The sequence below is a fragment of the Cnephaeus nilssonii genome (genome assembly GCF_951640355.1).
Source record: "Cnephaeus nilssonii genome assembly, chromosome: 13".
Lineage (NCBI taxonomy): Eukaryota > Metazoa > Chordata > Mammalia > Chiroptera > Vespertilionidae > Cnephaeus > Cnephaeus nilssonii.
In genome coordinates this window covers 44,108,288-44,122,089 of record NC_137084.1, presented here as the reverse complement: position 1 = coordinate 44,122,089, position 13,802 = coordinate 44,108,288, and the positions used below count along the sequence as shown (strand labels likewise).

Genomic DNA, 13,802 nt, shown 5'->3' with positions numbered 1-13,802 from the left:
TCTTCGCCCCTGGAAGAGCTCTCTAAATTCTAAATAAATGATAACGGAGGTGTTACATGTGTATGAAAGTATTTGACACCAAGAAAATACGGGGTACACAGACAATGGGGTGGTGCAGGCCTGGGGTGGGGGGCGGGAGTGGGCTAGAAGGGGGGGTCCATGGCGGGGCGGGGGAAAGGAACATATATAATACTTTCAACAATAAAGATTTTAAAAAAACACTGGGTAAAACCATTCTTGATGCTAGAGGATACTGAGTATAGCACACACAAGCAGATGCTCAGCCAGTATTGTTTTGCTAGACAATCAACAAGCGCCAGTGCCACACACCGTGGGATAAAATGCTGTAGACTTGGAACCCTGGGGCACTGTCATCACATACTGACTGTCAGTGTCAAGCTATGAAAGATCAATGATTGTATCTGACACCACATGTGTGAGCATGTGCTGTGCCTTCTCTGCTTGGGACATGGAGAAGCCCACAGAAGGAGAAATGGTGGTGCACACACATTGTTCTCTGAATATATTAATACTGTGCTTATGTCATAGGACCCTCTGCTGAGCTGAGACAACAGAAGGCTGTCCCACAGTGTACCGCTTATAAAATTGTGCGTGGGTGTTTGTGGTGGGAATACCAGTTATGGGGCACACGGGAAGAAGGTGTATGGGACACCAGGGCTGTGTGGGAGAGCCACGGACGAGAGAATCAGTTTGTGTGTGGAAGTGTATGTGACAGATGTTGTTTGTTACTCAGTGGTGACTGGATGATGATGTTATTGGGAACGTGCTCTTAAGTATGTAGTTTGCATATAAGCATTATATGCATGTTTAAATTCACTGTTGGTTTCAAATAAGCATGACACACACATATATAATGTATGTAAGTGTATATTAATCATAACAGTAAATGATTATGGTTTCCATAATTCTTGTCACTCTTTGGAGGAGCATAGTTGCCTAATGCTCTGTAGGCCCACGTTTACAGAGCAAAATATTTTAATTTTGCTCTTCGTCTTGATCAGTGATTTTCAACCTTTTTCATCTCATGGCACACATAAACTACTTCCTAAAATTCTGTGGCACACCAAAAAATGTGTTATATTTTTTGCTAATCAGACAAAAAACTAGGTCTAATTTTGATGCCTTCACACCAGATGGTTATTGTGTTGTCCGTTGTCCTTTTTTAACTTGGCCGTCTAAAGGAAAGGAGGTCAGTGACCCTGACTAAAGAGTCAGGTAGCGCATGTTTTAGGCATTCTTGTGACACACCAGTTGAAAATCATTGGTCTAGATTCATTGAAGTCCAAGTTTATTGATGGAAATAGACAGACTTTTTTGTTTTTTATTTCAGATCCCCACATGCTCCCGGCTACCCATGTGCTTGTTCTCTTACCACTAATCCCTTTTTTTTTTGGTGGTCCTGGTGGAGATGAGGGTCAGAACTGTGATGCCGCGTGCAGGAGGCAGCTCATCAATAATTCTCTCTCATCATTGATGTTTCTCTCTCTCCCTCTCCCTCTCTGAAATCAATAAAAAATATATTTTAAAGATAAATAAATAAAATAACTGTGATGCCCATGCCCAGCCTCTCAGGGAACAAGCTCAGAAGAGGGCCTGTTGATTAAAGCATCTGGGCAGGGCTTCACTGTCTTATCACCATTGTCATTGTCAAAGTGGGAGGTTTTGCACAAACCTTCCCTCACTTAATTCTCTCTGACACACAGTGCTCTGAAGTAGGTTTGTATTACTCTCTTAAACAAATGAGAAATTATTTAAACTATGAGAAAACTGAAGGACTTTATCCAAGATTATAAATGTAGTAGGTAGCAAATCCAGGACTAGAACACAGCCCTTTTGATTCTCCGTCCATCATGCTATGATGTTCTACTGCTTGCTTATCTGATATGGCAGGACCCAGACCTGAGGTTTATGAGCAGCCAGAGTACATAATGGTTAAGAGTCTGGATTCAGGAATTTAATAGACCTCTATTTGAATCCTTGGCTCTGACTTTGGGCAAGTTTCTTTACCTCTTTAAGCACTCGCTTTTTAATCTGTAAAATAATGGTAATGAGAGTACCTAATAGGGTTGCTGGAGGGATTAAGTACCATATAAAGGTATTTTTCGTTGTGCTTGGAATGTAATGATTGCTCAGTAAATGTTAGGTCTTTGCGATTGTTAAGACTGACCAGTGAAACTAGACCCCACGTTTGGCTGTAAACAGTAACTAGGACTGTGAGAGCTCAGATAATAAAAAAGAATCAGAAAAATTCTAGGTTCTCTTCTCATATGACTTATGGACGTGTTATTTCAGAAAGTGTAATTTGATATTTTTGAGACTGTCTGTTCTCGAATCAGTGTTCTAAAACCTAGTGAAATGTTTGCTTTTTAAAGCAAGAATTTTGGCAGTTCCTGCTCATGTTCTTATACTCCCAATCTGGTGATTTCATGGACTTGAGATGTTATTTCTAAGGGCCTCAGTTGATAGTCTTCTTTGAATTTTTAAATTTAAAAATGACATTTTTGGGGGGTTGAAACTACTCTCTACCCACATTAATAAATAAAAATTATACTAGTTATAGTATATATTGTTATATACTAGTATAGTATATATTCATTACATATATACAGTAAATATAACATATATATATATAATTAACCCCTAGCTCTTTTTATTGATACAGTTTTTAAAAACTACTAAGATTGAAAGAGTAGGGCCAGCAAGCAGTTATTTCTGTGCTAAGAATTAACCATTCTGAATGTCTCAGAAGAACTGAAGCAAACCCATTTCTGAATTCCAAAGGAGAAACATATTGAATTAAAATAGCCCATGTATTGTGGTTGGATCATCTGTCCAGACTCTGTCTAATACAGGGATTGGGTTGCACATTTTATGTGCAAATTCTTTAAGGAAAGGATCTGCTTTTCCACTCTCAGCAGCATTTGCCATTTAGGAAACCGTGAGGTTTGAATTCGGCATCCAGTTACTCAGTCTCTGAAAACCAGCTATTTGCTCAGAGGCTGGGCATTGGGCCAGCGTTTAGATTCCAAACCAGCCTCAGATATTAGTGGATAGGGTGTGTTTTTTTCTCTGTGTAACAGAAAAATGATGTATCTGAGCGCTGAACTGAATTATGTGCTGCAGGGGAAGATCAGACCCCTGTGCTAAATAAATTGAGCCCGTCACGCAAAGTGGGCTGCGAAGAGAAAAAGAGAGAGTGCTTTTGATCTGATTGATGGTTTGGAACAATCTTCACCTCTCTGCCTTACCTCTTTCCTTTTGTGCCTCAGTTTCCTCTGTTGCCTGTTAGACATCAGTCCTCAAGTACCAGATGAGGAATCTATTTATTCAGTTGCGGAAAAGGTGATGGAAAGAAATACTAGAACGGTCACGCTAGAAGAGAGATCTTCTAGACTAGACCAGCTCTATTTTATAGAGGGAGAAACTGAAGGATAGTTGGAGGCTTGGTCAGGATAAGTCTCAGGTCTCCTCCCAGTCCAACATCTTATAAAATCACTGCCCGTTCAGCCTCAGTTGTTTCTGGACACTTACTCTGCAGGTTGGACTCAGGCCCAACTCTCTGCTGAGAAGTTTTTTCATCGAGCAATGGAATATCTTTCATTAAGTAGTTCCATATGGAGCTGATGCAGGAAATAATGGGTAATAAAAAAAAAAAAACACAAAAAAACACCCACACCCTGAGACTGGTGTAGTTTCAAAATCCTAGGGTAACCACTCTCAAACCGCCCTGCTTGGGGATCAGAGACATCCTGGTATTTGACAGGCTTCCCGTTCCTTCCCTGGGGCACCCAGGTCCCGATTCTCCTGCCTTAGTTTATGCTTGAATTGAATACTTGGCTCCCGGAAGCACCGTGAAGCAAGTCATCTTCTGTTCTCAAGCTCTGTTTGATCGCTGCAGGAACCACCCTTGAGCAATCTTTAGGTCAGACTCTGCTTGAAGGTATTGAAATCCTCCCACCCAACCACCATCTCTGTCCTTCACTTTCATCCCTTTCCGCCCATGGAGGTCCCCACTCTTGCCAAAGAACTCCTATAGTCTCACGTGCTCTTGTACACGTTCACGTAAATCCATATCCTTTTCACTTTGATCACACTCTTTTCTTTCACTTCCTTTGTTGTTATTATATTTCTTGGAAATTAATAATTTTAATACAAGGGGGAAATTCTTTGAGGGCAAGACTAGAGCTCTTAAGCCTGCCTTTTTAAAATCAATACATTTCAATAATATAAATCCCGCTGGTAGGAGTGGAATAACCATAGTAGACCAGAAAAGGAGAGAGCATCTTTTGCTTACATGAACACTCTTGCAGGATGTCTGAGGAGAGAAATTAACTAGAAAGATGGTCACTTCTGGCCCCACTCTTCTGGCCCTGTCCTGCAAATGGAAGCACGCTGGAAAACATTACCTCTTCATTCCCCTTTAGCCATCATCAGTGTCTACATGTCACTGTTATTGTTCAGATTCTCCGGGCCACTTGCTTGCAGTTTTGAAATGGCCTCCAAACTGGTCTTCCTGCCTGCAGTCACTTCCACTTCCGAACCCTCCTCCCCACCCTTTCATAGACTTATACATTGAGTGGCCAGATTATTATGATCTCTGAACGCATAATAATCTGGCCATTCAGTGTATATCCTATATAATAAAAGGCTAATATGCAAATTGTTCCCTCGACCAGAAGTTTGACCAGCAGGCAGGCCAGTCACCCGCCCATGTCCCCTTCCCCTGGCCAGGCTGGCCGGACCGCCCCCCCCCCATGCACGAATTCATGCACGGGGCCTCTAATATATATATTTATATATTTATATATTTATATATTTATATATATATATATATATATATATATATATATATATATATGTGTGTGTGTATGTATGTGTGTGTGTGTGTGTGTATATATATATATGTATATATACACATACACACACACTAGAGGCCTGGTGCATGAAATTCATGCACTCGGGGTGGGGGTAGGGGGTCCCCTCAGCCTGGCTGTGCCCTCTGTCAGTCCAGGATCCCTTGGGGGATGTCCGACTGCTGCAGAGGCAGGAGAGGCTCCTGCCACCGCCGCTGCGTTGGCCAGCTGTGAGCCCGGCTCAGGGCTTCTGGCTGAGCAGCGCTCCTCCTGTGGGAGCTCACTGACCACCAGAGGGCAGCTCCTGTGTTGAGCATCTGCCCCCTAGTGGTCAGTGAATATCAATGAACATCATAGTGACTGTTCCGCTGTTTGGTCAATTTGCATATTAGCCTTTTATTATATAGGATATATATACTAGAGGCCCGGTGCACAAAATTCGTGCACGGGTGTGTGTGTGTTTCCCTCAGCCCAGCCTGCATCCTCTCCAATCTGGGACCCCTCGAAGGATGTCCGACGGCCTGTTTAGGCCCGATCCCAGTAGGATCAGGCCTAAACGGGCCGTCGGACATCCCTTTTACAATCCAGGACTGCTGGCTTCAAACTGCTCGCCTGCCTGCCTTCCTGATTGCCCCTAACCACTTCTGCCTGCCAACCTGATCACCCCCTAACTACTCCCCTGCCAGCCTGATTGATGCCTAACTGCTCCCCTACCAGCATGTTTGCCCCTAACTGCCCTCCCCTGCAGGCCTGATCACCCCTAACTGCCCTTCCCTGTAGGCCTGGTCACCCATAACTGCCCTCCCCTGCAGGCCTAGTCACCCCCAATTGCTCTCCCCTGCAGGCCTGGTCGCCCCCAACTTCCCTCCTCTGCTGGCCTGGTCACCCCTAACTGCCCTCCCCTGCAGGCTTGATTACCCCCAACTGCCCTCCCTTGTAGGCCTGGTCCCTCCCAACTGCCCTCCCCTGCTGGCTATCTTGTGGTGGCCATCTTGTGTCCACATGGGGGCAGCCATCTTGTGTGTTGGAGTGATGGTCAATTTGCATATTACTCTTTTATTAGATAGGATATATGGAGAGAGAGAGAGAGAGAGGCCAGATTATTATGCGTTCAGAGATCATAATAATCTGGCCACTCAGTGTATATGTCAACATATCCCACTCTCACTTAAAACCTTTTGGTGGCCCTGGCTGGTTTGGCTCAGTGGATAGAGCGTCGGCCTGTGGACTGAGGGGTCCCGGGTTTGATTCCAGCCAAGGGCACATGCCCGGGTTGAGGGCTTGGTCCCCATTGGGGGGCATGCAGGAGACAGCTGGTCAATGATTCTCTCTCATCATTGATGTTTCTATTTCTCGCTCCCTCTCCCTTCCTTTCTGAAATCAATAAAAATATATTTTTTAAAAAAACCCTTTCAGTGTCTCCTAGTTGCACTCAGGGTAAAAACCAAATTCCTCAGCAAGGCCTATGAGGTGCTCCTCACTTCTCCAGTCTGATCTGCCCAACTCCCACGGCCCCTGTGCTCCAGCACTACTAAACTGCTTGTAAGTCCCCTGCTATCTCTCTCTCTCTCTCTCTCTCTCTCTCTCTCTCTCTCTCTCTCTCTCTCTACCTTTGCATCCTTGGGACTGCCTTTGCCTACCTGGAAGGAGGCTTCCTCCTCCCTTCCTCATGTTTGCATTCCCCCATCAAGTCTCGGTTTATTACCTCCTTTGTGAAAGGAGAGATGATCTTCTCTGACCTGCTCTGGCCAAATCAATCACTCCCTTCTATACTCCCCCTAAGCCTTGTTCATAGGTCTGGTGTTGCATCTGTCATGTCATTATTTGTGTCTAAATTACCCACTAGACTGTGAGTCTCTGAGACCAAGGTTACTGTCTTACTCACAATTTTGTTCTTAACTCCTAGGATAATATAGTATTTCATTCATTCTTTCATAGAAGTATGTATTGAACTTAGGCATAGAGTGATGAGGAAAACATCTATTTTCTTATCTATGAAATCCTTGAGCATGGGACCCTGTCTTGGCCAACTTCTGGCATGGAGTGTGACAAGTAACCAGTATAGAGTGACTTGTTGAATGAACAAATACATGTCATACCTCTAGGGCAGTGGGCGGCAAACTCATTAGTCAACAGAGCCAAATATCAACAGTACAACGATTGAAATTTCTTTTGAGAGCCAAATTTTTTTAACTTAAACTTCTTCTAATGCCACTTCTTCAAAATAGACTCACCCAGGCCGTGGTATTTTGTGGAAGAGCCACACTCAAGGGGCCAAAGAGCCGCATGTGGCTCGCGAGCCGCAGTTTGCCGACCACGGCTCTAGGCCTTTGTACACATTAGTCCCTGTTGGCTCAAAAAATACTCTTTCTCCCTTCTTTGTTCTAGATCCATGGAAACACTATGGCACAGTCAGCTGAGAACAGGCTTCAGAATCAGGCAGGCTTGGGTTCATTCTTGGTTTTGTTGCTATAGAATGGCCTTGTTTTAGTTTCTTCTCCTGTAAGATGGGCATGACCAAATCTATTCTGAGGGTTGTTGGGGGGATTAAATGAGACTATGTATTTAAAACGCTTAGCAGAATGCCTAATACATGGTGAGGACTCAATAAGTAGTAGCTATCCATATTGTAATCCTTCAGGACTCAGATCAAGTGCCATCCCCTCTGGGAAGTCTTTCTTATATTTCTTTCTCCTTTAAAAAAATTTTATTGATTGATTTTGAGGGAGAGAGAAAGAGAAACATGGATTTGTTGTTTCACTTGTTTATGTATTCAATGATTGCTTCTTGTATGTGCCCTGACTGGGGATCAAACTCACAACCTTGGTGTATTAGGACAATGCTCTAGTCAACTGAGCTACCCAGCCAGGGCTCTGCCCTTGTATTTCTTTCTTTCTTTCTTTCTTTCTTTTTTAAATATATATTTTATTGATTTTTTACAGAGAGGAAGGGAGAGGGATAGAGAGCTAGAAGCTGCCTCCTGCACACCCCCTACTGGGGATGTGCCTGCAACCAAGGTACATGCCCTTGACTGGAATTGAACCCGGGACCCTTGAGTCCACAGGCTGACGCTCAATCCACTGAGCCAAACCAGCTAGGGCTGCCCTTGTATTTCTAACTCCCATCTGGGTTAGGTGTCCTGCCTACAAATTGCTATAGCGTTCCATAGCATTATATGCTCACTTTTCTCATAGCATGTATCACAATTATTGCAATTAATTGAACAGTGTGTTCGCGTTTCTACCAGATTCTAAGTATTGAATATAGAATGATGAGAGAGAAAAAATGATTTTCTGGATTGTGAACTCCTTGAGAGCTGGACTCTGCCTTGCCTTTGTATCTCTAGCCCTTAGCATGGTGCCTGATGTACAATATTGACTGGTAGAGACTGACTCATTGAATGAACAAATGAAGAGACCTACTTTTGTTGTGATGGTAGTTTTCTTTTCTTTTCTTTTCCTTTTTTTTTTTTTTTTTTGCTTATGGGTTACAGTATTCCATGAGTCTCAAGGGATTCAGCATTTCATTTTGACTACTCTTACTGTTTATACAGCGTGTGAGCCTTTCCTAGGTGTCCGGTTGCTTCGGTAGGTGAGATCATCCTAGTCCTCTCTTTCAGGTTCTATGACAAGGTGCTTTCTTTGCATGAGGACTCAGCAACCCCTGTGTCTAACCCTCTGCTTGCATTTACTCTCATCAAACGCCTACAGTCCGACTGGAGGAATGTGGTGCATAGCCTGGAGGCGAGTGAGAACACCCGAGGTAATGAGGAGGAGGGCTGGAGGGTAAAGAGAAGGTTCTATCTCCTGACTCAGTGGAAAGGAGAGAGATTCTGATGGGATGTGATGAAGGATTATGAAGTGGGTAGCTATTACTTGATCTCCTTAGCTCTAATTATCACAAAGAACTGGGTCCCCTTGTTAATAAGTTTAACTAAGTTTACATTAGAAAGTACCTTCATATCCATTATCTCACTTGATTTTGGATCGAATCCAAAAGATCACGCCATTTACATATATGTAAAAAGTGATGTCTTCTAATAATTTCTGCTTTATTACGTTGCCACTGCAGTGTGATCTGTAGCAGGATCACTTTCTTAACTTACTCTGCTTTGTATTTGAACAAGTTTGTTGCCTTTAGGGAAGTTAGGAGGAAAAATAATTGTCCCTGCAAAGGGCAAGACTCCTGGAGACAGAGGGGAGGGAACGGTGCGATAAAGGTGTGTGCCTTAGTTTTTACTCCAGAGCCTTTCTTCCTTATTCAGAAGATTGTGTTAAGCATCCACTCTGTGCCAGGAACGGTGCTTGCCACTGAGAAGAAGAGCAAATCAAATAGTATCTTTGTTCTTGAAATATGTGAACAGGTAATTATGCCTTGCACGTATTAAATGCTCACCGCCTGCTTTTTGAATGGGGGACTGTTTTCACGACCTTTACAGCTCTGAAGGATGGTTTCGAGGAGGTGGAGCAGGACCTGCCAGCCTTTGAGGACCTGGAGGGTGCAGCCAGGGCCCTGATGCGGCTGCAGGACGTGTACGTGCTCGACGTGAAGGGCCTGGCCCGCGGCGTCTTTCAGAGAGTCACTGGCTCCGCGGTCACTGACCTGTACAGTCCCAGCCGGCTTTTCTCCCTCACGGCTGATGACTGCTTCCAGGTTGGCAAGGTAACGATTTTCAGAGAGAGGGTGAATTGCTAGGGGCTACTTTCTTGTGGGCGAAATAATTATATCCCGGTTGCTTTGTACATTTTTCTAATTCTGACAGCAAACTTGGAAATTGGTTGTTATTTCCCATTTTCCGGCGAAGAAACTGAGGCTCAGAGAGGGTATAGAACTTAACCTAAGGTTTCACAATTTTAAGTAGAACTAAAATTTGAACCTGGGTCTTTTAACTCCAAATCCCAGGCTCTTTCCAGGATAGCTAAAGTGACCATATACTTAGGACACTATTGAGAGTGGAAGGGGTGTTATTAGCCAGGACAACAAACATAAACTGGGACTGTCCTGGGTAAAATCGTCCTTTGGTCGCCCTAGCGATAGCACCCTGACTGTGGATGAACGGGTGGGGGAAAGGGATAGGAGAGGGTGGCGTGGAGGGAAGATCATCATGGACAGTCGGCCTGCCAAGACTCTCTGGAATCTCTCGTCCATTTCCTGGGAATTTAGAAATACTAAATTAAAGTAGTGTCACAAAACAGGCCATTCACTCTAATGTTACTAGGGGAAATAGACTTCAGGAAGCTCCCGTATGAGATATTTCACTAATCTTTGATCATAAGTCGTAAGCACACTTGAGGTCATTTTACAATAGACTCTTCGTTAGCCGTTGCTTTAAAAAGTAACGGAGTAAGTCCTTTTTCATTTTGAAGATGCATACTGCAGGAAAGTGGTTTCCCCCCAACTCCTGTGGTATTCATTAGCTGATCTGAGAGTGGGCCTCATGTGTCCTGTTTCCAGGTTTTGAGGATCAGTCTTCCAAAGTAATGCAGCGTGAGTTGCCCTAAGCCTCTCTATGGACCATTTTTCCTTTTCTGAGACCCTGAGTGGAATTAGAGCTGAATCATCAGGTGTGAAGTGATAACTCATGGTTTTGATTTGCTGTGGCCTTTGATCTATTTTCATATTGATTTATTGGCCTGATGGTTCCTTAACTGTATGAATAATGTAAATTCACACCCTAAACTCATGTGAAGCATAGGCTTAAGGCTGCTAATATTCTAAGGAGCTATTTTATTCCCCTAACCAGAGCCAACAGAAACAAACCAACTTTCTTTTCTCCTTGTGGCAGTGGGTAGATTTTTTTCTGGTCTACTCTTATTCTTAACCCATTCTTTCAATGGGTTATAGTTTTATGAATGTGTCTAAATTCCAATTCCTAGATTGGGGGAGGTCTGCAGAAGACTCATCTGTCCTCGTGTGGGCATTACAATCTAAGGTTACTAAGTACCAAGGTTACTAAGACTTATCCCCATCCCAGGCAGCTTCAGCATCTACTCATCGGTTTATTGCTTGCATTTTCAGCTGCTCCTTTTTTGTTTCTGGTGCCTGGGTATTTTCTATTCTTTCTTGAAAATATATAATACAATGTTTATGTTTTATTCAAAATTTCTAAGTCTCTGTGGTTGGAAGGATTCCAATTATCTCAATCTTTCTCATGGAAATCTTAAATAAATAAATTGTCAATTTAGCAGAAAAGGTTCAGTCCTTTTTTATTATAATTCTTCAACTCAATCTTGTCACAAATAGGGAACTTGAGGACCAGAGAGATGACACAGCAGGTAAAGTGCAGGCCTGGGGTAGGAATTGACTTATAGTTAGGCTGCAGAGTCATGGTATCTCTACATTCTGCTGTCTTTCTGCCTATCTGGAAGTTATACCTGAATTTGATTATTTTGTAAGAATCCTTCCAGCTCTGCAACTTTATAATTCCATGCTGTCTCCCACATCAATTTCCAGGAAATTCCACTAGCAGTTCTGGTATTCTAGTTAGTGGTGAGCTATTAAGAGACAGGTGCTATGTCTAGTACATGTTGCCATATTCCAGCATTTAATATAGAACAATGCACTGAGCTCTCATACCATTCCCAGGTCTACCTTCATTATGGTGTCTAATGCATTGTGTCACAATTATTGGTTTATCACAAGCCCCTTGCTTTTATTACCTTTAAGGGCAGGGACCACCAGGTACATTATAAACACTCAGTAAATATTGAATAAATAAATGAATGAACTAGTCCATTCCTCACACTGCTGCTAACAATAGCTTCCTAAAAACAAGACATTCATAACTCTCATTAGCTTAGCTCATGCTGCCCTTTTAAGTTCATTTCCTGCTTCTCTTCACCTTACACCACAGTCACAATGTATTACTTTAAAAAAAAAAAAAAATATATATATATATATATATATATATATATATATATATATTGATTTCAGAGAGGAAGGAAGAGAGAGACAGATAGAAACATCAATGATGAGAGAGAATCTTCGATCGGCTGCCTCCTGCACACCCCCCACTGGGGATCGGGCCCGCCACCCAGGCATGTGCCCCTGACCGGAATTGAACCCAGGACCCCCCCAGTCCACAGGCCGACACTCTATCCACTGAGCCAAACCAGCCAGGGCCACAATGTATTACTTGAACACATTCTTGCTTTGGCTTCTGTTTCTACCATTCCCTCATCTTAAAATGCCCTTCCTCCCAATCTTGGTGTATTAAAATATATATATATATTTCCTTCAAGTGTTCATGCCAATCTGTCCAGTATTATATTTAACTTGAGTTCATATCTGTCTTCTCTCCAGATTATAAATTCCTTAAATGCAAGAATCCTTGTGTCTTCCCTGGACCTAGTGCAATGCCTTGTATGTAATAGGTGCTTAATAAATTGAATTTAAATGAATCTGAGATGAAAACTTGCTGTGTTGGGTTCCAAAGACGCCCCCACTCTTTGCATGTCATTTCCTTTCCTCTGCCTGTGGGCTATGGCTTTAATGATAGTACCTATGTTTGCTGTAGGTGGCCTATGACATGGGGGATTACTACCATGCCATTCCGTGGCTGGAGGAGGCCGTCAGTCTCTTCCGAGGATCTTACGGAGAGTGGAATACAGAGGATGAGGCAAGTCTAGAGGATGCCTTGGATCACTTGGCCTTTGCCTATTTCCAGGTAGGGGAGTACGTGAGACTCACTGCTTTCGTCACAATAAATGTAATGCTTTATATTCACGTTGCAATTTTGTAGGCATTTTCATGTCTCTTAATCTATTTCATCTTCCTAACAGGACCAAATGTGAGTCAAGCAGGGCGGTAATTTTATTATTTCCGTATTTCATATGTGAGTAAGCTAAATCTCAAAAGAATTCCTAACCTGTCACACAAAGTTCACTTGTCCAAGTCTGTCTGACTCTTAATCCAGTGCTCTTTCCAATGCACTGACTACTTTGAAATCATCATCTCCCATATAGGAGGGCAGTCTTTCACCCGTAGCAGCAACAGCTACATCGACAAATGTTTAATAGGGTCACAGTCAATGTAGATCACTTTTGCACTCTCAACAATTCATAACTCTTCACAGATGTTATGCCATGATATTGCGAATGTCCAAGGAAGAAGTTTGATTGCTGTCCTCTTCCATCTGCAATCCAGTCCATTGGAACATGACTGGTGTCCAGCTATAGAGCGGGCCTTATTGGTCCATAGTACCAGCTCAACGCCTCCTCCAGGTTTTCCTTGACACTGTTGATCTTCGACCTATTTCCCTCACGTGGAAGCTCATTTCCCTAAATATGGGAACTGTCATCTTTTGGTGTAGCTAACCCCATTTCCCAACTGCTTTGTACAGCCTTCAAGAATAGGCTGAAAAAGTCACTGCAGAGCCAATTCCTTAGAGTTTCCAAAGCTAATAAACCAGTTCTACTCCCTACATCCCTTTTTTCCCCCCCTTTTGCTGAGAAAAGGGAGGAGGATATGGGCGGTCCAACCCCACATGTTGCTCCCAAATCGTATCTATTCTCAGTGCAGCAAATGGTCTGGTTCCTCTCATGGAAGTTTCCGGTAAGTGGCTCTTTGTTATAAAACTTTCCAGGGTGCCTCTCCTAACTTTCTTGCCCAATTGCTACATATTAAAACCGAAATAGAATCACTGTGATGCAGCAAAGCGCAGGAAGTAATTGAATTTTAATAGAGGAAGAAAATGGAGAATTGACACTGAGAGACTCAGAGAAGATAAACTAAAGCAGCTTACCCTGAAAGTTGGGGTTTTCAATCCAGTGTCTGATTGTTAATTTTGCCCTTCTCCCCACCCCCCGTGATGACTTAGATTTCTCTTCTACTCACTGACAAAATCTCCCTTCCCACAATCGTGCTTTGTCTGGTAAATTTTATTCATCTTACAAGGCATAGCTCAGATGTCACCTATTCTGTGAAGTC

The 13,802-nt window shown here is 43.0% G+C and overlaps 1 protein-coding gene across 1 annotated transcript in view; it reads left to right on the top strand.

The window, feature by feature from the left end:
- P4HA3 (prolyl 4-hydroxylase subunit alpha 3) overlaps nt 1-13,802 on the top strand; it is a 36,257-nt gene that overhangs the window by 1,015 nt on the left and 21,440 nt on the right. The window contains exons 2-4 of the mRNA XM_079788620.1: nt 8,494-8,636; nt 9,313-9,536; nt 12,391-12,540. Of these exons, the coding sequence (XP_079644746.1) occupies nt 8,494-8,636; nt 9,313-9,536; nt 12,391-12,540 (517 nt within the window). The remainder of the gene's footprint in view (nt 1-8,493; nt 8,637-9,312; nt 9,537-12,390; nt 12,541-13,802) is intronic.